Source organism: Melospiza georgiana, chromosome 3, assembly GCF_028018845.1.
Source record: "Melospiza georgiana isolate bMelGeo1 chromosome 3, bMelGeo1.pri, whole genome shotgun sequence".
Classification (NCBI taxonomy): Eukaryota; Metazoa; Chordata; class Aves; order Passeriformes; family Passerellidae; genus Melospiza; species Melospiza georgiana.
In genome coordinates this window covers 89,471,139-89,495,603 of record NC_080432.1, presented here as the reverse complement: position 1 = coordinate 89,495,603, position 24,465 = coordinate 89,471,139, and the positions used below count along the sequence as shown (strand labels likewise).

Here is a 24,465-nt window from a genome sequence, read left to right as displayed (position 1 = left end):
TCTACTTCAACAAAATTCAGCTACTCCCATGCAGACTAAGATTATGAGTTTACAAGCTATAATGTATCATTTCAGCACCTTACAAAGAAAAGTTACATATAATTATACCAGTCCCAGGGACCTGCCTTCCAGCAAAGAGGTTTGGTGGGATTAGTAAATATACTTATTATTTCAGTTTACTGCCACCTTCTGGAATCACATTTTACAAAGATTTCAGAACTTGACTCAGATGAGTGTGTTGGATTAGGAAAAAATACAAACAACAAACAAAAACCCACACACCCACCTGTCTGTATTTTAAACAGAATGTGTTGTTTTTATTCTGCTTCTCTTTCTAACATCAGCTGTTTTCTATTACAGATAGTGACTGCATAAAGATAATTATATGAGATTAATCAGCCTACTAAAAATATGCATGACTACTCTGAAATTGTGTGAAGTTTATTAAGAACTTCTCCAGTCTGTCTTCATTAATATACAGTGTTTACATACAAAACACTTCCAATAATTTTATACTTAGGAGATGTTTGTATTGAAGTATACATACATACTTAGGGAAGACAAGTTAGAATATCATAGTTACTACTTAGCAATTACTTGTATTTTTTTTTTCAATCACCATGTTTTTCAGGGGTTCCTCACTAAATCTTTAAGGATTTATTGGTAAGAGAATTACTGAAAATTCAAGTAACAATCTTTGCAACACTGATTGAAATGATAATCGATTATTAAAGCCTTTCTACAAATACATTACAGAATAATTTATACTGAAACAGACTTACAAAGATCAGCTAATCCAACCAGCCTCCAACTTGAAGCAAGTCCAACAAAATCAAGCTGCCTGTGATCCACTCAAGACCTAAATACCTACAAAGGTAGATTCTCCCTGTCTCTTCTAGGCATCCGCCCTAGATAGATCCATTCTAATATTTCACTACTTTAAAGATGAAAAATGTTGTCCTTGGGTGCAATGAGAGTTTTTGATGATGTAACATGTCTCTATTGCCTCTTGTCCCATAACTGAGCACGTCTGAAAAGAGACTCACTAATTCCTCTCCTTGTTTCCTCATTTGACTACTTAAACACATGATCTCCCATGGTCAACTCTTCTCAAGACAGACTGAATCCAGTTCTCAGCCTCGCTGTTAGCTCTCCATTGGACTTGATCCACTACAGCAACATCTCACCTGTGGCTGGGACCTTGAAGCTGGACTAATAAACATGACACCCAAAGTTAAAACCTACCTTGACAGGGAGCATGTGCTTTGTTTCATACAAAGAACGGCAAATTTTCAGAATTTCATTTCCTGTCTTCTCCTTTTCCTCAGGTGGGCACTTCTGCAGCATAAAAGTCCCCAGTTTCACCCATGGATTATCATCTGTGCATGATCTGACCGGTAAAAAAAGAGATGCATATAGAATATAAATATACATATAGCATTTTCTGTAGGTTGCTTCTCATGTGACTTAAAAGCACAACTTCATGAAAGAAACATTAAAGTTTTGAGACAAGTCACTGTCCATAATGCCATCACTCTTTCAATACAACAAATAAATTTAAATTACATGGAATTATGACATGCTTATTGCAAACCCTCAGGAATTAGACACCAGATAAAGACTGATCACACTGGAATAGCACAGGATCTTGTCCTGGCTTCACACCAGCTAATTTCCCAAGCAGAGTGGTATCAAGGGAGGGGTGACAGGAATCCAGCATTCCTAATTTTGTTTGCTTTGATCACATTCTAACAGCTTCTGTTTCTCAAGTATCTGTCTCTTGCTTCTGAGAGGAAACTATATAGGCAGATTCACATTTTAATTTTCAGGTCTAATGAGTATAGACAAAAATAAACTTTTCTCCACAGCCCATCCAAAAAGGGTAAGGAAGTGAAGTTGCTTGCATCTGAACTCTGCTAGTAGATATCAATACAGTTACATTTGTTTTACATATCTAAAATGTTCTTTTAATTCCTCACAGAACCTCATGCTATGTCACCATTACAGAATCAGACATAAACAGATGGCAGACAGTAGATACAAGTAAATTTCATCACGCAGGATAGCAAACACAGTGTTTACTGTGAAGTTTTTTCCTGTTGCTGTGACATTTTTACATTTTTTCACCTATAGTCATTATTTGGTAGATCAAGGAGATATTTTGGATACTTTTGTTAGGAACAGGTGTACTGGCTAGGAGTGGATGTAGTGACAGAAATGGGTAACAGACCACTTTTAACTGATAGCACAAAGCACAACACTGGAACACACTTACACTGCCATTTTTCTAATGTAAATTAAGTTGATACATTTCAATTCCCACCTACAGTGGGCTAAAAGCATGCACAGTTACAGCTTATATAATGATTGTATTAAGCCACAATAACACAAACTCTATGTTCATCTGTGCATAAACTTAGGAAGGCACAAGAGCTATTTTAAAAATCACCCCATCAATTTCTCTGGTCAGTAATCAGCATCCCAAAGACATGGTAAACTTTCCACTTTAGCTTAAAAGAAAAAAAAAGAAGAACAAAAAAACCAATTCACAGCAGGACCAAAAGTGGCAATTTAGTATTATAATTTAGTGAAAATTAAGATACTCATTTAGTACATGTGACAAGAAGCAGTGAAGTTCTGTCAAAGTGCTGCTTTCCAAGTTATTATTTTGCAGCAATTGTTAAAGCAACACATTAATATAATTGTAAATGGAGTCTGTTAAGAGAGTCTGTTTGGATTGACATACCAAGTGTGTCTGTCTGACAGCTCTGGAGGGGACAACCACAGATATCTACTGTTTCATACACAAAAGCTCTCTCCTGCTCATCGTCCACTTCCAAAAGTACACACTGTAAACAAGTAAAGGCAGCCCCACATGCAGCTGTCATTACAGCCCAACACGAAAACCAGACAGAGAAGCTAGGAGTGGGAAACTCTGAATGCAAGTTAAATAGAAGTCATTGTCTTTCTTCCTTCTGACAACTTAATTGAGCCTTTCCATCAGTCACAGTCACTGAGCACAGAGCTGCCAGAAGTCTGGCTGGGAACAGCAGAGCTCCTCCTCTCTGCTCCTTTCAATGTGATGGGTCGAACCCCAAGATGCCAGATTATTCAGCAAACACAACATGAGGCACTGAATCTGTGAATCCCCAGTCATGGCAGAAGAAGGAAAAAATCCCTGAAACTCCATCTTTGCCACTGGTTAAAGGGATAGCTCCTGCTCTGTGATCCATTTCTCGCTTGGAGGCTCAGAGGCAAAATCAATTTCCATTTCTACAGCTGCTGCCCCCAGAGCACATTAAGAAAATCTCTAGGAATTTTCCATCAGAAGAAGGAAACAAAAAAATCACACTACAAAACACAAAAATAAATGGAAATATGCAAGGCCACAAAGGCCTGCCAAATGCAAATTTATTTAAGTATCAGATTATATAGTTTACATACATTAAGCTTTATTCATCACAATTCCTTATAACTCCTGTGCCCTATTAACAACTATCTGCTATCTCTAATTAAAACCAAAATTAAGTTACCAAAATCTCATACCAATAAGAAAAATTCAGTTTTCTTCTCTCCTGAATTTTACTTTAGTAACTGTAATTGTAAAAAAATTATTTCTCATCATGAAAAATGCAATTACTTCAAAACCACAGCAGAAACACCTTACATTTTTCTCCCAACGCCAAAAGAGGAAAAACCGGGATTAAGACTAAAAAAGTGAACTAAAGTACTGAGCCTCTAACACTGGGGTTATTGCAGTTCCAAAACACCTTATCAATATTTATAATAAATATAAAAAATGCCTTTTGAATGTAGGCAGCAAGTTCCAAAGGACTGTGGAGCTTCAGGTACTGTCAATGATTTTTTTTAAGAAACACCTTTATGAAATGTTTAAAATGACACCTGACTATGAGCCATCTGGGTGGAGAAGCATGCATGCATTACAAGGGAATGAAAATAAAATTTTAAGAAGTGTACAGCTTTGAATGCTGACTGAAACAACCAAGCTACCTCTCTGTTTTCTCACAGTAAACACAGCATATTATGACAAGAAGAGAATCATACTTGTGATAATAAGTATTATTTTACCTAGAGTGTTTCAGAAAACAAGAACTCAAAAAACCATTACGTATGGACTTACTAACACAAAGGTTACAAAAATTAAAAGCCTACCAAAAATTCCCTCAAATCTTAGTTCTTTTATTTCTCCTTCCTTTTAAACTTTTTACAGAATGTAAATTGTGTTTTCCAGCTTTATATTCAATTCTAAGTATTAGATATTTACTGCTAGGTTGAAAACATAAATTCTAAGTATTCACATGACTCAAATTCCCCAGTTCCTGTAAGAATTGTTACATTGGCTGGAAACAATAAGCAATAATGACCCTCCTTCTGAAGGAGAGGAGGAAAAAAAGAGTAAAGAGTAAACAAACATGTTATTACATATAGTTTTAACTTCTTGGTGCTTTCCTCTTTGCCTCTTTGCTCATAAATTTGTTAATACAACTTGCTTTAAAATGAAATGGCTGAAAATACCACTGAGAAAACAGTTCCTGTTCTTTACGCCCAATCATCCTAAAGATCGGCTGTTCAGGAACACATGCACACATACACACATAAACCCCTAGGCTGCTAAGCATAGCTGAATGCTGCTAACGTGGAATTATGGAACGGGGAGAAGAGGGAAGAACTGTGACTGTGTAATTGCCTAGGAGCCATAATAACTACTCTAGACTCCAAAAGAGTTATGATACAGGTGACCTAGGCATTTGCAGAAATTTTCACTTCCAAGATTGATGAAGTGGAAGAGGTATCCCCCACTCTGAAATCTGATCCACAGTTACTTGTGACTACACCTTTTTTCTTTCTTTCTTTCTTTCTGGTCTTCACTGTAGGAAGTCAGACTGAAGGAACGTAACACCAAGAGGTAGATATAATAAGGTAGATATAATAATGTATTTTTTTTAATGTACTCTGTAACAGAATGGTAGACAAGAACTGCCCATATACAAGAAGGGCTCTCCTTTCACAAACTCTTTCGTCTTTCTGTTCAGCACAAAGAAAACAGATTTTGCTAATTGCAGCAGTATTTCACTTGACCTTTTGTTCTTTAAGTTTTAGATTTTGGTTAAAGGTAGTGTGTAGATTATAAAAAATTTGACAGTTCCCACACACTGAGGCATCCAATTTTCAATTACAATCAAAACTGAAACTTAAAATGTAAGTTGAAATATGAATTTGTGACAGATCCCACAGCAGTCCTTGTAATTCCTAATGTACTGAAAACAATTTTTGGCTTGTAAAACTGTCACTAAAGAATTCAGGTTATTGCTTATCCAGAAATTCCAAACAAAGTGCAAGCTTGAATGTGAAAAACTTTTACAGATTACCTTGTAACCCACCAGTTCTCTACATGTACATAAGATAGTTACTTTTCAGAAAAAGATAAGCCTTAACTTTTCTGAAAAATCAATGTACATAAACACTTTGTGTGTGAATGTAGTCCCCAAGTTAAAATAGGTTGTAATCAACACACCTAAGTAATCCAAAATAAATACCACTTAATAACTCTAACCTAACTACTGTCAGACACGGCTAGCCAAAAAATTTATTAATATTACTGCTCTCTGAAAGATACATGATCCTTGCCTCTCCACACGAGTTTATTTGAATACTTATATCTTAGAAGTGATTAGTTAAAAAATTAGTTTAAAAATTTAGCTGCTGTATTCTATACTTTCAAATCTATTTAGAAAGTCACAGAAAAACACCCAAAGAACTGATAAAACATTTTATTGCCTATAGTCTGAATGTTCCAAATTACTTCTTCCAGTTAATATCCACTTTATGAGTGTAATTCTGAAGTCTTATAATTGTTTTAATCTTAAATTGGTTTGGATGCTTTATTCAGAGACAGAAATAACAGGTAGTGATCTAGACAAGAGAAGTCTAGACCATTTCATGGTACCATTACCCTCCCAGGCCTCCTGCAGACTGCCTGCCACATCCATCTGAACATCATCACCTTTCAGAGGCCTTTCTGCAAAGTGTAACTTTGAATATAAAGAACAGTCAGAACTTTCTGTTCTTTTTTTATGGACTCTGTTTATACTGCTAAAAACAAGAGCAAAAGACGTAGCTTGAAATAATAAGTAGATAGAACACTGTCCTGTGCTACAGTTCAGGCAATAAAATGTTTTTCTGCCTTCCTTCATCACAGAGACTACATATGTTTATATACAGGTTTTACGAGAAACGGATTGATTCAACTCTGCTTTAAATAAACCATTTATTCTTCCCAGTATGACCCTTTCCAAAGGATGCACTCCTACCAGCCACTGACTATTCAGCTACTGGACTGAGAACAACATGGTATCAAGCTAGACTTTGAACTCTTTTCTTACATGGCTGTTTGAAGAAACACTCACCCATTGCTCCTGTCCATTGGCGGCCAAGCCTGAAGCAGCAGGACCAAGTGCTGAAACTCAGACAGACTCTGACTGGACTCCAGAAGTCCCAGGAAGAGATGGTATCTTTTTTCTTCATTTTCAATATCTGTTATCTCTACCTGAAAGAGACAAAAAACAAACTAACTAAACCAGATTATTCTTTTACCCCCAGAAATCAATGATTCAAAAGCAATTGCTAAACTATCTGTGAAGAACATCACTGTTCCAAAATAATGCAGGAAACACAGTGAACATGATTTTCCCAGAAACCCATTTTCTTATCTCTCATTTTCAACTACATGCAAATAAAATGCGAGAACACAGAAGCTGTGGAATGACTTAGGTGGACATTCCTAGAACAACGTCATCTCACACAAGTACATTCTTTGATTAGTTCAGAGGATCAGATCTCTGTCTTCTTCAAACAAACAAAAATTCCTTAAATTTCTTTTTTGGACATATACACACACATTTTCAAAGAATGGCTATGTCCAGTGCTTTCCTAATATGTACTACTCTCCCTCATCCATGAAAATTCAATAGTTTGATCTGAATTTACAGCACCATATCTCTTGTCACCTAGAAAAGAGCCTTGAAAGATGCTTCTCAATTAATCTCCCCAGCAAAGAACGCTTGCTAACAATACAGTATTTCTCTGCACAGGTGTTTGAACCTAAGGGAAAAGAAACCCCACTGCCCTATCAGCTCCCAGACAATTCTGTCTTGGGACAAGTGCCTATCTCTGTTGCAAACCTGCAGCTTTTGCCTGGACTTGAATTCACTCCAGCTGATGACAGGTTCTTTTAAATGTAATTACTGCTTGCAGTTTCATGGTAAATATGTGCAGGGTAAAAGGTCTGACTGTCGAAGGAAGGGTGCTGTAAATGAGAACCAACTTGCTACTAAATAAGAAATAACTGCTGTTTAAAAGTTTGGATATCACACCAGGAGGGCTCTCGCAAACTGAATAACAATTCACTGCCTACCTGACAGACACAAGGTTTTAGAGTTTAACAATTATTTGTTACAATAACAAAGTAGCTCCCTCTGTATTACTAACATTTTAATGCTGAACTTTTCTTCCAGAGTCCAGAAACTTTCAGAATATCAAGCACTTCAGTTTCATCTTATAATTCTGCTGAAGATACACAGCATTAAATGTTAACTTTTCTGTTTCAGCCCAAGTAGTTCTAAGACATCAAACATGGACCAAGCCTTCCTTAGTTCTACAGCTACTCTGAAAGATTAAAGATTGCATCCCAATCTCTTCAAAGTGGCTCTGATAAATCAAGGGCAAATTTTCAAAAGAGGCTGGAAAACAAACATTACTGATGCATTTATTGAGTTGCCTACATGATCTGTGACTTTAAAATATTTAGTGTTGAAAAACTGTTTGGTTCCGTCTCCAGAGCATATCTGAAAGCACCATACATTTCAGATAGTGAAAAATGTTCCCTAGATCTGTCCACTTGAAATATTTTTCTTTACTGCAAATGTCACATAGCAGACATCCGTTACCCACTTGTAATATATATACTTGATAATATATAGTATTATAATACTAGATATTGAAATGGCAAGGTTGAAAAGAGAAAGGAGATAAAGAAAAAAGGAAAAAAGAAACAGAAGAGTTTAACTTTTAAGGCTCCAAAAAATTCACCATCTTAGCAAGTTAAGTACTAGCCAGACAACAGAAGCTCTCACACTGCTTACCCATCCCCAAACCTCTTCTCAGAAAACTAGCTCTTTATATACTGAAACCAAGTACATACCATTCTGGATGGCCCACTGAGTACATTTTACTATATCTTCACAAACAGCACATTACTTCAAAACACAGACTAAATTTTAAGATCTTTCTGATGATAATCATAAAAATGGCAATAAATGGCAAAGACAGTATGAATACATGAGAAAAGCCATCAGAGAAAGTCCCCTACTAGTAGCAGAGAGCTGATCACACATCCTACTCAACATGAACTGAATTCCAGGAATTCAGCCTAATAATGCATCTTTACAAATTCTGGTTTACATTTTTTTATGAGCTTAATTCATCTAGCACCATAATTTTGTGTTTTGGACAGCTAGATCCTTGCAACATGATTGCTCATGACAGAACACATGCTAATTCAATTGAAGTCAATCAGAAGAATTACCTTTCTATTCTCAAATAAGAGAGCATTTCTGCACCATTTCTCTCTACAATGGCATTTTTTTCAAGTCACCTATGTTTCTCAATAAGAGTAATAAAAATTAAGTGAACTTTCTATGGTGTTAATGATTTGTGTTTTTTAAAAGACTAGAGAAAATTCACTCTTTTTATGACATTTTAGATGCATGTCACTTCCCTTTAATGTGAAGCAAGAGAGATTTCAGTGACAGTTCCTTGCTAGAAGGAAGCAGTATCTTGAAACAGCACATAGGAATGAGGTTTTCATTTATATTTACTATGTGTCTGTATGTATATACATACATATATCTAGACAGACAGATGGATTGATCTATATAAAACACACAGAGAAAATTTAAGAGAACTTAAATTTTGCTCTGTATTACTGTCTTTGCTTTCTGAGTCTAGGGAGAGCACAGTGAGGAAGCACATACCTCCCACAGCAGAAACAGAGCAAGCTCTGTGTAATAAGGTAGAAATTTCACCTTCACAAAGTGAAAGCTAGCTGAGATGAGGAGCTGTGGCTAGTCATCTCTGTTTTGTTGAAATAATAGAATAAAAAAAAATCCACTTTTAATTGAACACTCTCTTTGTAGCAATTTTGGATGATCTATTCAGATGACTCTGAATGTTGTAAACAGGGTACTGGGACAATACCACTCTGCTTTCCCTTCTTTTTTTTTTTTTTTTTTTTAAACAAAACCCCAGAATATCTTTCTAAATCACTCTGAGGTTAATCATGCCAAGATAACCCACCATGAACTGCTCAGAGCCCTCTTAACACAAGTGCCTGTAAAGAACCTGTCAATAAACAGAATAATGAGGTCCACAGCTAGGCATGAACTTCAGATGAACCGAAAGAAATATGAAAAACAAGTGGAATAAAAAAATCAAACAAACCACAAAACAACAAAAGCAAGGAAAAGGGAAGCAGGGTTTTCAGTTTTAACAACAGATTTGCTCAATTCTGACTTGATTGTCCTCAGTTTCAGGCAGTCTCTTTGGCAGTAGAACACAGCTGGCATCATGTTTCTCATTAAAAGGCTGCACAAATATTTACTACAATGGGAAAGTCAATTAGGGGAATTAATTGTAGAAATTATCCTCATGATAGATTATAAAACAAAACACAAATTAAGTAAAGCCAAACCTTATGTTAAACTGTTAAAACACACAATTTCATTGCTGAGGGACTACATATGTTCAGAATCGAGAATATACAAACATCTGCATATGGTAATGGTTCCTTTAAAAAAAATCATACAGGAAATTCACAAAGCAAAATACTGGCTTCACAAACAGCATGAGCTTGTCATAGCCTATGAGAGATTCAGCGTTGAATTAAAAACTCGGTGCACCTAAAATTTCTCTTCAAATAAATCCAACTTTTCTGCCTTATGATCAGATCTTTTGGACTTATCTTACAAGACTCTTTCCTCACAGATTAGATCCTATTAGATGCCCAAAATGTTGAAGGCACTCAGTTTATCGACTTTCAATGCACTAAGTTTTGAATCATAATGTTATTCTACAGATTTGTTATTTGATTCATACTCATCACCTATGGTATGGATGAAGGAGTCCAAATATGAAAAGTTGCCTCACAAGTTAGTTATGTAGCTTCTGGAAACCTAAAGTTTTACAGAAACTGTAAGATGATGCACTTGAAGAATGATGAAGTTTAATAAAACTGTGGAAATCACACATGACTGATTAAAAAAAAGCCTCTGGCATGGCAGAGGAGTGAGATAATGTACCAAACTAAAACACTGCATAATCAGTGGTTCAGTTTGGTACATTATCTCACTCCTGAAATCAAAGTTAAAACCAGTATTTACAGCAACTTTGAAATGTCGCTGTATCTGAACTGTGTCCTTAAGTTACAGATATCCACTAATGTAATGGTCTCCTGATCCAACAGGACAGACACATCTGATAGACCTGTAAATGCTTTATTGCTAATGCTATTTAATTTGACAATCTGGTGCTGACTGACTTGGTTGATGAGAGTGCCTTTTGTTTGAAAAAAAAATGGAAATGCCAATAAAAAGATCCAGTCAATTCAACTCTCTCCTTCCTCTGAGATAACAGAAAAATGTTATTTCTGTATGAGAATGGTGAGCAGGAAAACTAATGCAGACAGACTCCGACCTCTCTCTGCCCACTGGTATCTATTCTGGAAATTCAATTTTTACTCTGTGTCAGTGTGACAGAGCCACAGCTTTCATCAACAGATTTTGCTGACTACAAAGGAGATAAATTATAAGGATGTTTATAAATGAAATGAAAAAAATATTTCCACTATAATTGCTTGCTTATTGAGAAAAGCTATATCCATGCTTAAAAGCAACTCCCTGTCCTCAAGGCAGAAAAATTTACCATTACCAAGGAATGCAACCAAAATCTTACTGTTTTACATGATTATAACATTAATTTTATTACATCTACCAGATGGTAAATGTAAGTATTTCAAAATATGTTCATGTTCAACACTGCAGCATAAATTTGAATTAAAATGGCATTCAAAATAGAAGCACTAAGCAGGCATTTGACTGGTCCCTTATTGCTACAATAGACAATTGTTCTGCAATTTCTCAGAACTTCCTTCTAAAATGCTGATTTCATACATCTCCCCACCCCCCTGCCCAAGCTGTAGTGATAGAGAATTTACCTGTGCTGCATCTCAAAGTAATAGGCAGATGTGACATCAAAGATTTTATTCAAATTTGAAATAGGGAACACTGATGCTAAAATTTCCACTTATTAGACAGGGCTTACCGTGGTTTATAAACAACAACTAAAAGGATTGGTAGCAATTTGATTGCATTCCTGTAACTGCCATCTTGATGTGCTGTCCACGGCTCAAAAATTCAGCAGCCTTGCCCCAAAGAGCTCACAATCTAATTAACTAAATCAGCAAAGAAAATACTGTCCTTCCTATACAACAGGCCAGTAGGGTTTGGCCACTGGAGAAAGCAGTCCTTCCTTTGACAGGCTGTAATCTGTCATTCCCTGCTCTGCTGGTATCTATGGAGCTACTGAAAGTCTGCACAAATGTAAGTTACTGAAACCTACCTCCAGTACAAGGCTGCAAAGTCAAAAGCTTTTTACAAAGGACATATAAAATTACAAGTGAAATAGAAATTTTAAAGTCAATTATTCCTAATATGAACACAAATGGCAAAAATCAGTCAAAAAAACCCAAAAACCAAACACAATCTTCAACACTATACAACTCTTGCTGAAATTGCACAGCTACTGACTCTGCACATGTAAGATTAGGAGTTTTTAAAGGCTGTTATTGATTTCATCATCTTCAAACTGTTTCAAGATGTTAGAAATCCTATCAGCTTTGATGCTAGACACATTATATACTTGTGAAACAATGCAAAACCACAAGCACGTATTTAAACATCTTGTTCAAGATTTTCACATGCTAGAGCAACAATAAACCCTTTTTCAAGGCAAAACCAAAAGTGCTATACCCTGCAACATACACCAGCATCCCATTATTTCTAAACTAGGATTTCTTTTTAAAAAATCCACATTAAACATCTTGTAAATCGTGATTGAGGGGAAAATCCTCCAGGACACAACAGGGTCAGGCTGGGGAGACTAACAACAGGCTTGGAAAAACAAACCACAATATCATTCAGCCACTGGTCCACCAGTATATGGGCCAGGATAAACAGGATGGAGAAAGTCAAGGGCAAAGGAGCCTGTCAGAGTTGAATAGGCTGTTTTGATCTTGCTTTCTCTATCTAGCCTAGTTCACACTTTGATAATTCTACTTTCAACACATTTTGGTAAATGGAAGTTTATGTGGTAGTAAGTCACAGCTGAGACATGGCAACTTTAAAAACCAGTTTCATTGGCCTCACAAAATGCTCCTGTATAATGACAGGATTTAGCTCTTGTTTAATGAAAAAACACAACAGCTAAAACGTGATCCAGTTTGTTGCAGATTAAATTCCCTTACTTGAAAGCAGCTTTTTGTGAGGCTATGCTTATGGAGTTTTCCCAGTTAATGCAAAGTAAGTTTTATTAAGGGATAGTTACTTAAAAACAACAAAACCAACCAATAAAAAAATACAAAAATCCCCAACCACATTCCAAGGACTGTGTCAGGGAGGTTTAGACTGGATATTAGGAAAAGGTTCTCTGGGGCACTGGAACAGGCTCCCCAGAGAAGTGGGCACAGCACCAGCCTGACAGAGCTCAGGAAGTGTTTGGACAGTACTCTCAGGCACTGGGTGTGACTTGTGACTCCTGGGGTGTCCTGTGCAGGGCCAGGAGCTGAACTCGCTGACCAGGGGCGGCTCTGACCTAGACTGAAAGGCATAAACACTGGCAGACAGAGCAGAGGGAAGTGTCTGCTATCAAAACTACAATCTTAAAGCAATCAATTCAAAATTAAAACTGAAATCAAGGGTTTTGCATGAACAAACTCACTGTTCACAACCCGTGCCTTATATCCCAGAGGAGGAAGAACTCTGAAGTCAGGCGTTCTTGCACTTTCCTGAGAGCTGGGCTTCACATATTAAAACTATTACTGAATTCTGAGCACATATGCAAGCTTGCTGCATGCAGAAACTAAAGAGATGCACACAATAGAACAGGTAAAATCCTGCTTAAATTAAAGCCAGTGTACAAGACATGCAAGTTATGAGATTCAAGTTAAAAAAACAAATCAACAAGAAGCCTACTGGTGATGAATCAAACTAAGGCTCAGCCACATGTTGAGTTCTTATAGAAATACTCAAGAACTTTTTTCTTCTGAAGTGATTTATATATTGTTTAATTCCTTATCTGCTTCATATGCAGCTCACTAAGAAATGCATATAGATTCAATAAACACAAATGTATTGCCTAATGCATAAAAATGAGTAACTCGTGCAGAAAACAAAATCCATTCATTTGTATTCTGCAGGAGACTATGTCCTAATCTGCAAGTACAGAGAAAACCTCTGAGGACTGTACATAGATATTGGTAGGGAGAATAACAGCAAATAATGAAAAGATGCTTTTGAAAGACTCCTATAGCTAGCTAGATGGAACTGAAAGAGACAGGACTAACACACATTATTTAAATTGTATCTTGACCAGGTGTGTGGTAATATGTAAAAATTTGGATGCATGTATAGTTAAAACTAACACCTGTGCAACATGAGTGACTCACAGGCACGTTAAGTAATCTTCTGTGTATGCATCAACTACTAATCGTTGTTTTGTAATTCAGAATTTATATATTATATAAATAACAGACCAGACAACAGCATTAGAAGATCCAGCCCAGAAATTACAAGATTTTCATCTTTATAGATGTCTTTTAAGCTGTTAACTCAGCTTCAGCCATTTCCTTCATATCATACACACGTGGTTTCTAATTTTCCCTTCTAATCATCACTACCATCAAGCAGCATCCACAAGCTCACAGTATTCACCCCTATGCATAACTGCTGTCTTGATAACCAAAGTCTGCAATTCTTGCTAATAAAGAAAAATTCTTCTAAAAGCTGTTTACGTGTAAGTGAAACATTCTCAGAATTAGTACTTCCAAAACATCTTCCTGCAAATAGGCAGGACTAGAAAAGTCAAAGATATATTTCTAAAAAGAAAGACTCCAACTAAACTAAGACACTGTCTTACAGGAACAGAAGACTGTTGTCAACTCCAGTTATTTCAGTATTTTAACTCTTTCAGTATTATAACTCTTTCCAGTTAAAAAAGAAGAAGAATTCCTTCATTGTTGTTATGATCTAGGCAGGAGCAAATAAAATACCAGGTGGATGGTTATCACAAAATTATTTAAGTTGTAAAAACTGAAATAAGTGAGTAGCTCTGCTGCAGCCATAAAAATAATCTGAATAGGGCAGGCAGCACCTGTCATACCAAATGGCATTACAGAAGCATGGCAGTTGGTGGTTTTCTTTTTTATTTGGTGTAGTTGATGCAGTCACAGTCTTGATAGCTGGGTCCCTGAGTAACAATAGCAGCAATGTGGAAAAAGAGCCCCTCACTCTCTCAATCAACATGAAATATCACAAATTCCTATTAAGTAAGAACTATTTTAAGAATACCTGAGTGAGGGCACAGATGATACAGAGTTTGCAGATCTCTAAATAAGAATTGTCAACAAGCACAATGGCTGATGGAATAAGAAAACTGTTTGGAAAAAAGGACAGCATCTATTGTCACAGTTATTAATAAAAACACACTCATTAAAATACTAACACTAAAAATGCCTAAAGAAAAACAGTTTTACAATTTACTTATATTTTCAAAGAGCTTAGAACTACATTCCTGACTAGAAACATTGAAGGGCATAATCTACTAAGAGGAAAAAAAACAAAAATGTAAACAAAAAAAAGCGGTTTATAACCAAATAGTAAAGGTAAAAAGTAGAATTTCTCATGGGTTTATGGCTGCTTCCTTGTTTACATAAACTATGTTTTGGGGAGACTGCAAGCATGGAAAAGACAAAAACACAGACAAATGACTGTCAAGGCTAGTTTATGTCAAAAGAAACCTCCAAAAGACTTTAAAAAAAGTCTTAGGTAAGTAAATGACTCTATGATGGCAAATAAAATGTAACAATGGTAACACTACTGCATTTTAAAATATGCTAAATTAGTCTAATCAAGTCAAAACAGTAACCTGAGCCTCGCTGAATGAAATCCAGAGACCTCTGGTTGATGTACAGATGAAGTCAAGAGAGCAATCAAGGTGCTGGGATGCATAACCATGGAGTCTTAATTTCCACAAGGACAGCATATTCACTTCTCCAATTACCTTTCTCAGGAGGCGTACTACATATCACAGTGGGTTTTGAGATAGAGGAGAGGATACTTATGGAGAGAAAAAGCTGTGGAGGAGGTGTGACTGGAATTGGTTACTGAGAGTAAACAACAGAATAAGGGAAAAAGTGTAGTGAATAAAAAATTTGATTTTATGGATTTTAATATCCTAAAAAACCACAAAACTTAACAAATCACATAAAAAGGTTAAGTTACAGAACCACAGAATGCTTTGGGTTGGAAGGGACCTTAGAAAGCATCCAGTTCCAACACCCCGGCCATGGGCAGGGACACCTTCCACTAGACCAGGTTGCTCAAAGCCCCTTCAAAGCTGGCCTTAAAATACTCCCAGGAATGGGGCAACCCCAACTTCTAAGGACAACCTGTTCCAGTGCCTCACCACGACCGTAGTAAAGATTTTTTTTCTACCACTTAGTTTAAACCTACTCTCTTCCAGTCTGAAGCCATTCCCCCTTGTCCTGTCACTTCAGGTTCTTATAAAAAGTCCTTCTCCATCTATTTTGGTGACTCCTTCCAGGTGCTGGAAGGCCATATTTAGGTCATCCCAGAGCTTTCTCTTTTCCAGGCTGAACAATCCCAGTTCTCTCAGCCTTTCCTCGCAAGAGAGGTGCTCCCTCCCTCAAATCATCTTGGTGGCCTCCTCTGGATGCACTCCAACAGCCTTCTGCTCATGGAGACTCCAGGGCTGGGTGCAGTCCTGCAGGTGGGGTCTCACCAGGGCAGAGCAGAGCAGAGGGGCAGAATCCCCTCCCTCCCCTGCTGCCCACACTGCTTTGGATGCAGCCCAGGACACGTTTGGCTTTCTGGGCTGCAGGGGCACATGGCTGGGTCATGTCCAGCCTCTCACCCACAGCACCCCCAAGTCCTTCTCAGCAGGGCTGCTCTGATCTGTTTGCTCATCCCCCAGGATGACACCAGGACTTTCCCTGGTCCAGGTGCAGCACCAGCACTTGATCTTGTAAAACTCATGAGATTCCTATGGGCCCACTTTTTGAGCTTGTCCAGGTCCCTCTGGATGGCATCCCTCCTTCACAAAGTTTCAGCATGTTTTGTGCTCAGTGATGCATGGTGTGTTCTAAGGCTGAAAATTTAGCAGGGGATACCCAAGGTTGAATCACAGTTTATCCACTGATTTCTTTGAAATAGAATAACAGAAGTCTGATTATATTGCTAATAAGCTCTTAATTTTTCTGGGATCAAAACTGATTATACACTGTTTCAACCATTCTGCACTTAAACCTTCATTACAAAAGACCTATGAGAGAAAGTGAATGATCCCCCATCAATCCACTCCAGAACATTCTTATCTTCCTTTGAAGCCACTGCTACTGGTCAGAGAGCATTGCAGGGCCCAGGGCTCAATTCAAAACTTGTGTGCACTCACACTGCTGCTTTTCTCTACACTTTGTGTCATCAGCTATACTTGTGTAGTTAATGGAGAATATTTCATTTGCATCTAAAAGTATTTAATTAATCATACACGCTACAATTTATGTTCCCTGAAAAAAAAATCACATGTTTTCATATGGATGAATTGCATCTTCAAGGAGTGGAAATTAGTGTTTTAAAATATTAATTAAAACTTAAATTAAATTTCTTAAGCTTAATTTTTATGCATTACCAGCAGAGAAACAATGTCTCTAGAATTACAAACAACATCATAACAAATTGACTCAGAGTTGATAGGAACATAAATCTTCCTTCTAATTAAGCATTTTTCACAAATAAAAGATGGCTGAGGATAAAACAGATACAGCTCCTTCCCTTGTGTTTTGCCAGATCAAACTAAATACACGTTCCACTGTTACCTGATAAATGGCTTCAACAAAATGGACTTCTCATGTTTAAATCTATGACATAAGAAGAGGAAATGGGAAAAAGATGAAAATCACTGGACATTGATATTCCCATTGAGACTTTTCTCAAGGAACTAGTATGAAGAAACATCATTTTTCATTAACAGGGTTAAAAGTTGAACAAAGCAGCAACGGAGTCTTGACAGTCACCCCAAGCTCTTGGAAAGTCAATGCAGACATTACTGAGGTTGCTGAGACACAAGTTTGCATATGCCATACATCAACTGCCAGACAGGCAGGAAAGAAGGAAAATGTTTTGGGCACATCCCACACACACAACACCAATTAATCTGTCAATATTTCAAAGCTAAACTTTAGAAAAAAATAAATAAGAGAAGCGCCCAAAGTTACACTTTTAAATCCTTAATAGACATTCCTTCAAATTTTCAAAACCATTTAGCCCTCAGCAGCTCTCTATACCCCAAGATCATGAAAAAACTATAATACAACAATATGAGGGAGAAGGCTAAATGAGATTACCTTCTCTAAATGACAAAGCTATTTGCATTTAAGTGGCATGCAAGTAGTAATTACATTTTGCATTTGCATAATAATGAAACAATCCTTTTAAGAAAAGGTGTGTTTTGTAGAAGCTTCACAATGAATAACTTTGTATATGAAAGTAAGCCTTGGTGTACTTCCAGAAGCTTTTTAGTGCCCCTGTAACTTCCTGAGGCAAACCCCAGCTCATTTCTGTAACCTATGCCTTGTAACTGGTCACTGAGCTGAACAGCTAACTACAAACACACAACCTGTTAGCTGACACTTCAGGCTCGTTAGACACTACTGAGTCATTACAGACTATATTTTTATACTATTTGAAAAGAAATGGATTTCCCATCTTAGATGAATAAAGATAAATTTTGATACCAACATTCTAAATGATGTCTTTCTTCCCCCTCCAACATTTTTAATATAGAAAAAGCCAGTATTTTGACCCATATTTTTCATGCACCAGTTAACTAGAAAATTACAGAACCTGAAGAGCTCAGATAAAATTCATCAAGGGGATTAAAACAAGGCATGCCTCCTCCTCCTCCATAGCGTGGGATGCTACTGGAATGTGAATTAAAGACTCTCAAGCCTTTGAAAAATGAGGACCCCTGAATTTTTAATTTTGTTAACTAATCATTAGAGAACTGGAAATCACTGTGTTTCTGAATGTTTGATAGGTAGCTGCTTCCATAAAGTACATTTTTAATTTTGTAGGAGCTGGCCTGTTTCCCAGCACATTGATTTGTGGGACCACTACTTACAGCACCTAGAGCATAATTAAATATTAAGTCCCTCCTTGATGTATGCAAAGCCTGTCTAAGAGGATTAGTAGGCACACTGAGGGTGGCTTTCACACGTTTTCTGGTAATTGAACACTGCAATATCATTAAAATTATCTTTATTAAATAGAAATCCATATTCATACTTTATAATATCTGCTGTCCCTTTTTGTGCCAAGGATTGCTATAGGAGAAGAGGGATCCCCCAAAAGCATGTAAGAAATGCCACACAAGTAATAATACAACAATCTGGAAGCAAGATAATGAATGCATTTTTGACCTATTTGCAATCTAAAGTTCATTAAAAAGCCCTGAAAACCAACCTTTAAATACATTCCTATAAAATCTAAAACCAGCATTCAATCCACAGCTCCTTCCCTCCCCACTTATTTAAGATGTGATTGGTTTTTAAAATTATTTTTCTGGATGAGAAAGGATGACCAAATTGATAAAGGTGTAGTGATACTAGTGAAAGTGATGCCTACAGACAAGGCAGGCAGACTGACATAGTTTGAAAGATGAGATTCCTCCTGTTTACTACTTCTTCCAGGATTACTCAGCAACCTGATTAAACTTTTAAGCTGTCCTTCAATACTCCCTCCTGTATAAACAGGGTTGCTTTTAAAGGTCTTCGTACCTGAAGTGTGAACCTGCATGAGAAAATTGTGTCTTAACCATAATGCTCTGCCAAGGCTCATACAGAAACCTCTCTCTTTGCTTTCCAGCAACCATGTAAGCACTGACTTCTGCAGTGTTCTTGTTCCACTAACATACCTAAAGGACTGGGAAATGTATAGTTTTCAATCTGTCATTTTATGATTATATTTTCCTTGTTTGTTAGTTCACAAAATATGCAAACTTAGTAAGACCTTAAACAAGGCCATCAATTGCTTTTCTCGTATCAGTTTGTAGACTTGCATTTGACAATCAGCTGACTAGAAGAGGAAAAAATCCAAAATAAATACATCTAAGACCACTTATTTCTTTTCTTGGACATTTGTGAAGAACTTTGACTTTCAGTGACAGGTATCAAATGGACAAGCCAACATGATTGTGCTGTCTAATAACACATTAGTTACCTAGCACAAAATATTTGAAGCAAAGAAAGGGTTCTTATCAACCACACTGAGCTTGAGCTGACATGAAAATGAGAATCACTTTTAATATATTCCAATAGGATTCTTATAATTGCACTCTGTAGCAGAAACTGGGGTGCATAACCAATGATTTCTATGTATGTACATTTAAGCACTGCTCTCACTATTGTTAAGCAGGAAAGTTAATTCTACACTCAGCTAAACAATAAATAGTATATAAAGAGAAATTAGTATTATGGTGTTGTGTACATATTTTCATACAGTTATCTCTGAAAGTTTTGAGCTTATCTAGTGCATTTTTCAAGCTTTATTACACGTCTTCTTGCACTACTTGCTTACTCATCAGGAAAAGTGTGAAGCACTGAAGTGATCAGCGACTCTATGATGAGCAGATGAACTGTTGCTCAGCCAGTACAAACTTCTTCCCTCACAAAAAGAAAACCAGGTTTTCCTGCTTGAAACTAGGAGTATTCTATAAATCCCTTCAGGAAACCGAAAGTAGCTGATTATTTGGAGAGGCCTGAACAGGCTGGAAGAGTGAGGCAGCAAAATTTGCACAAGGTTTTACAGCTGTACTGCTCCTGGAACAGCACAGGTGGGGACAGCACAGCTGTGGCTGTCTCACCTCTGCTGAGGGAGCCCTGGGGGCTCTGGTGGGCAGTGAGCTACACATGAGACAGCAGCATATGAAATGCATTCAATTAAGTCTTAAAATTAGGTTTTGTAACCAAATGGATGAGAGTTTCTCTTTGCAAAGTTATACATCCTGACATACAAAATTATGGGAGAAAATAAAATTTTGATAAATATTTAAAGTGAAATCACAATTGTAATGAGTCTCATAAGGCTTCTGTCAAATACAGGTTCTTTTTCTGTCTTCTACAAACATGGCTGAAAGCTATTATCTGCCTCTATCTTGTTTTCTTAAGACATATTCTAGTTGAATGTTTTATAATTGGAAATTATTTTGAATTGGAAAGCAGGTCACAGGCAACACAAATACTGACAAAGGAGTGAAATGAAGAATCCAATGACAGACACCTGCATAGTAGTTGAGGAGTTAAATGCTGGTATTACTGTAAATACAAAAGAAAAAGTAATTTCCAAAGAAACCAAGAGATAAGTACTTTCTTTTCCTTTTAAGATTTTTATTAGGATTGTTCCCTTGGATGAATTTAGCACAGCAAGTCAAAACTGAGATATTGCTTTTGTATTATATGAATATAAAGTGGGTTTGTTTCATAGATTTTTTGGGAACTATTAGAAATATTCTATTTTTGTTCTATAAGGTCTTGGCATAGGGAGAGGCACGTAGAAAATGAACAAAAAGTAACTCTGCTTCTGAACAATTCTACATGCAGCAAGAGGTATTTCACATGATTTCAAGACTGCTACACATTCATACAATAATATTTAAAGGCTCAAGACTAAAAGAGTCTGGCCAGTGGCCAGTAATTATCATTCTAATTCTGAGCAAAATGTGACACCAAGTAGAAGATAAAGAGGGAAGATAAAACTGACAGAAAAAAATGGTCAGAAAAGAAAGAAGGTACAAAAACATCAAAGTCAATGTTTGAAATGGAGGAAAATCACTAGTGTTTCATCAAGTTCAGTATCATGTACTCCTGATCCTAAACAAAAATTAGACAAGTCCTTTACTTTTATGTAACTTTGTTTTCCAAAGAATCAGAATGTATCAGAAGTTTGATTTAAAAAGGAAAGTAGGATTACTTTCCAGACAGCAGGATGCATCACAACCATATACTGCAGACCAGTGATCCATTATGTAATCCTCACACACAAAACAGTTTAATGCTGTAATTTGCAGCAATCAGTATTAATACCTTTGTTTCAGGCCAGCAGGCTCTGAGAACAGCCTGTGTCCTGAAGTACACAAGCAGCTTGCTATCCTCATCACTGAGATGGAAGGCTTGCTCCAGAATTTGCAATACCCTGATGCGAGGCTTCACTGGCAGGGAGTCATCACCACAGAAAGGTCTCAACCACTCCAGAAGGTCATCTGAAGAAACTATTTTCTCCCTGTAATTAAATAATACTGTGTTAAACAGTCTCAGGTAATAATCATAATGAAAATACTACATGCGTTTTTAAAACTTAAAAAGCACATTCAGGTTGTAAGAAATACCTAACACCAGGAAATGGAAGCTCTGACCTCTGTGAGGCTGCAGGAAAACCAACCCTTGTAAACCAGGAGCATAGTTGTGTGGCAGAAGAACTTTTCCTGGACTTCAAACAACCATGTAATACCATAGGAATCCATCTGTAGACTTACATATTCTCCCATAAACTACCCTGGTACCATACAGTGGTGCTGGCTTTCAGCATCTGGAAGTCCAAGACTTTTCATGGGGTCTGGGTGGTACAGGCCTGACTGATGCCTGTACTACCACACCATCTGATTTTATGGAAAACCAGCTTGAATGCTTACATTTTTAGTATGACACTTATCTTGGAATGCTTATTCATACTGTCACCTTGCACCCTTTTTCTTCCTTTAAAAGCCCTTTCTTTCCAATCCACACACACAAATTATTTTCTCCTATTCACAGCTCTAGTCCTATTTTTTTTTTTTCCTGTACCATCTCTAGCCAGCTTGATCATTCTAAGTTCTTAGCATGATAATGATTGTAATAAATTCAAAATCCTTAAAAAGAAAAAAAAAAAAGAGATGTTAAAACTCCTAAGTTTCAGGGTCAGACTTTGTTAATTAGGAAAACTCTTAAGTAAATAATTTGATTCAGAAAGTGAATTCTATCAAATACATTTTAACTGTGTGGAAGCATTCACAGTTCACAGATCACCATGAACTGACCAAGCAGTTCACAGCTGGAGACAGAATAATCTGGGCTGTCCCTTGGAGGCTAAAAACTAACAGATACCAAATGAGTAAATGCTGTTTTAACTTTCAGTAATGTTTCAAACTCAAGCAAACTTTTTTCTTAAAAAAAGAAGCCGAGCAAGGGGCTCCTGGTGGAATGTGATTTGTAACTAATGTTCCCTTATTTGTCTTAACAAGACAGTCGAGAAAGTAATATGAAACAGAAAATACCAAGTTAACCTGTCCTGCAGCTATGAAATAATAAACATTGACATGTGAGGTTTTCATATTACAGGGATTTCAATTTTACTTAGGCTTAATATTGTCTGAATGATGCTGTTAGCACAGAACTCCAGCTGAATTAGACATGCCTTTGCTGAACAGGAGGCATTCAAACTGTAAATTAAAAGTCTGGGAATTAAAGGGACTTGCTGGAATATTTCAAGAGTTTGTAGAGCGTGCACTTGAGGCTTACATATGTATTCCTGAGGAAAATATTTCTGTTTCATAAATTGAGTAGCTGAGTTTTAAGTTAATAAATAAATATTTAAAGGAATATAAACAGTCTCTCGCAATCGTAATTACTTTCACTCCAGATTACTGTTTCAGCAGTTAAATGTTGATGAAGTATACAAATAAAAGACTCCAGGAAGTGTATCTCAGAATAAAATAGTACTGACTTGTCCTTTATAACTTAGAATACTGCAAATTATATTTACAGCAAATCTTTACATCAATTCAGTCTACTTCAGTATCCAACATTGAACTCATTTAGTTTCATTGCAGAAGCCTCAAAAAAATAGTGTAACTGTTTTTGTGTGGCGACCAGAAAGTAGGGAATCTTATTATCATTATTATACATGAATTCTTCATTTGTACATCTGGGGGTAAAAAAAAGGATTTTTGTTTCTTCCTTTTCTTTACAGGAAGTGAAATGGAAAATGTCAGTGAGACATAGAGGCCATTATGTGATCTGAAGTAAGGACATTACCAAAAGAGGAGAAAAAAATGTGGTGAAGCATCATACAGCATTTGGGAAATTATTTCTGCACTATAGTTTACAAATATGGACAAACTTAGATATCTAAATTACGATATCTGAAAGTGAATCATTATAATTTGCAATTTATCAACTAAATTAAAACAAAAGCAGTGACATGCTCCTGGTAGATATACAATCTGCAGCAGTCACAGCTGAAAAACCATTTTCTCATTTCACTATAACACACAGTTATCTAAATTTTAGGTTCAGTGCTTTCTTCCAAATGATCAAGTAAAGGCTTCTGTCAGGGCTCAGACTTCTAACATGAAAAATGATAGCCTGTTCCAGAATAAAGTCTTAGAAAATTAAGTGCAAACCCATTATATATATCCATGAAGAAAAATCATCCATATTCAGTATTGTACCTTCAAAGATTTCATGAGAAGCATCTTTCAAAGTCTCACCCAAAGAATCCATACAGGAAGCTCTTACCCTTTTTCAACGCTTGCATGCACTGCAGAAATTATACCTTCAAGGACTCTGAGTGGATCTTTCTCTGTTGTAGATGAGTCACCATTTCCACTATTAAGGGAAGACAAAGCTACAATTAAAATGGTCCCTAATACCATATCTCATTTTTTGCACTTATAGTATTTATATGAATTGTTCAATAATTATAAGAATGTTCAATTTTCGCTTCTTAACTAGCAGCTTTATTTTTATGTCGGAGTAATGCAAACACCAACAAGAATGGGAAAAATACTAGAACTCTTAAATGAAACTTGAAAGGAAAAGCACAGTTAAAGTTTAGTGCTTCTAACACAGATTAATTAGGTCAGCAGAATATTCACTTGTAATCTCACCACTTTAAAGATCAATATGAACTAAATGGACCTAAAAGTTATAAATAAATGTCACCATACTTTCTGTCCAAATCCTCTTGCAGCATCTCTGTTGGCTTAAATCTGCTCAACTGGAAC

General features: G+C 36.6%; 1 protein-coding gene across 1 annotated transcript in view; it reads right to left on the bottom strand.

Moving 5' to 3' along the window:
• Window positions 1-24,465, bottom strand: part of NBAS (NBAS subunit of NRZ tethering complex) — a 160,057-nt gene that overhangs the window by 13,981 nt on the left and 121,611 nt on the right. The window contains exons 47-50 of the mRNA XM_058020301.1: window positions 23,978-24,067; window positions 21,509-21,704; window positions 6,429-6,568; window positions 1,246-1,390 (exon numbers count right to left, since the gene is read on the bottom strand). Of these exons, the coding sequence (XP_057876284.1) occupies window positions 1,246-1,390; window positions 6,429-6,568; window positions 21,509-21,704; window positions 23,978-24,067 (571 nt within the window). The remainder of the gene's footprint in view (window positions 1-1,245; window positions 1,391-6,428; window positions 6,569-21,508; window positions 21,705-23,977; window positions 24,068-24,465) is intronic.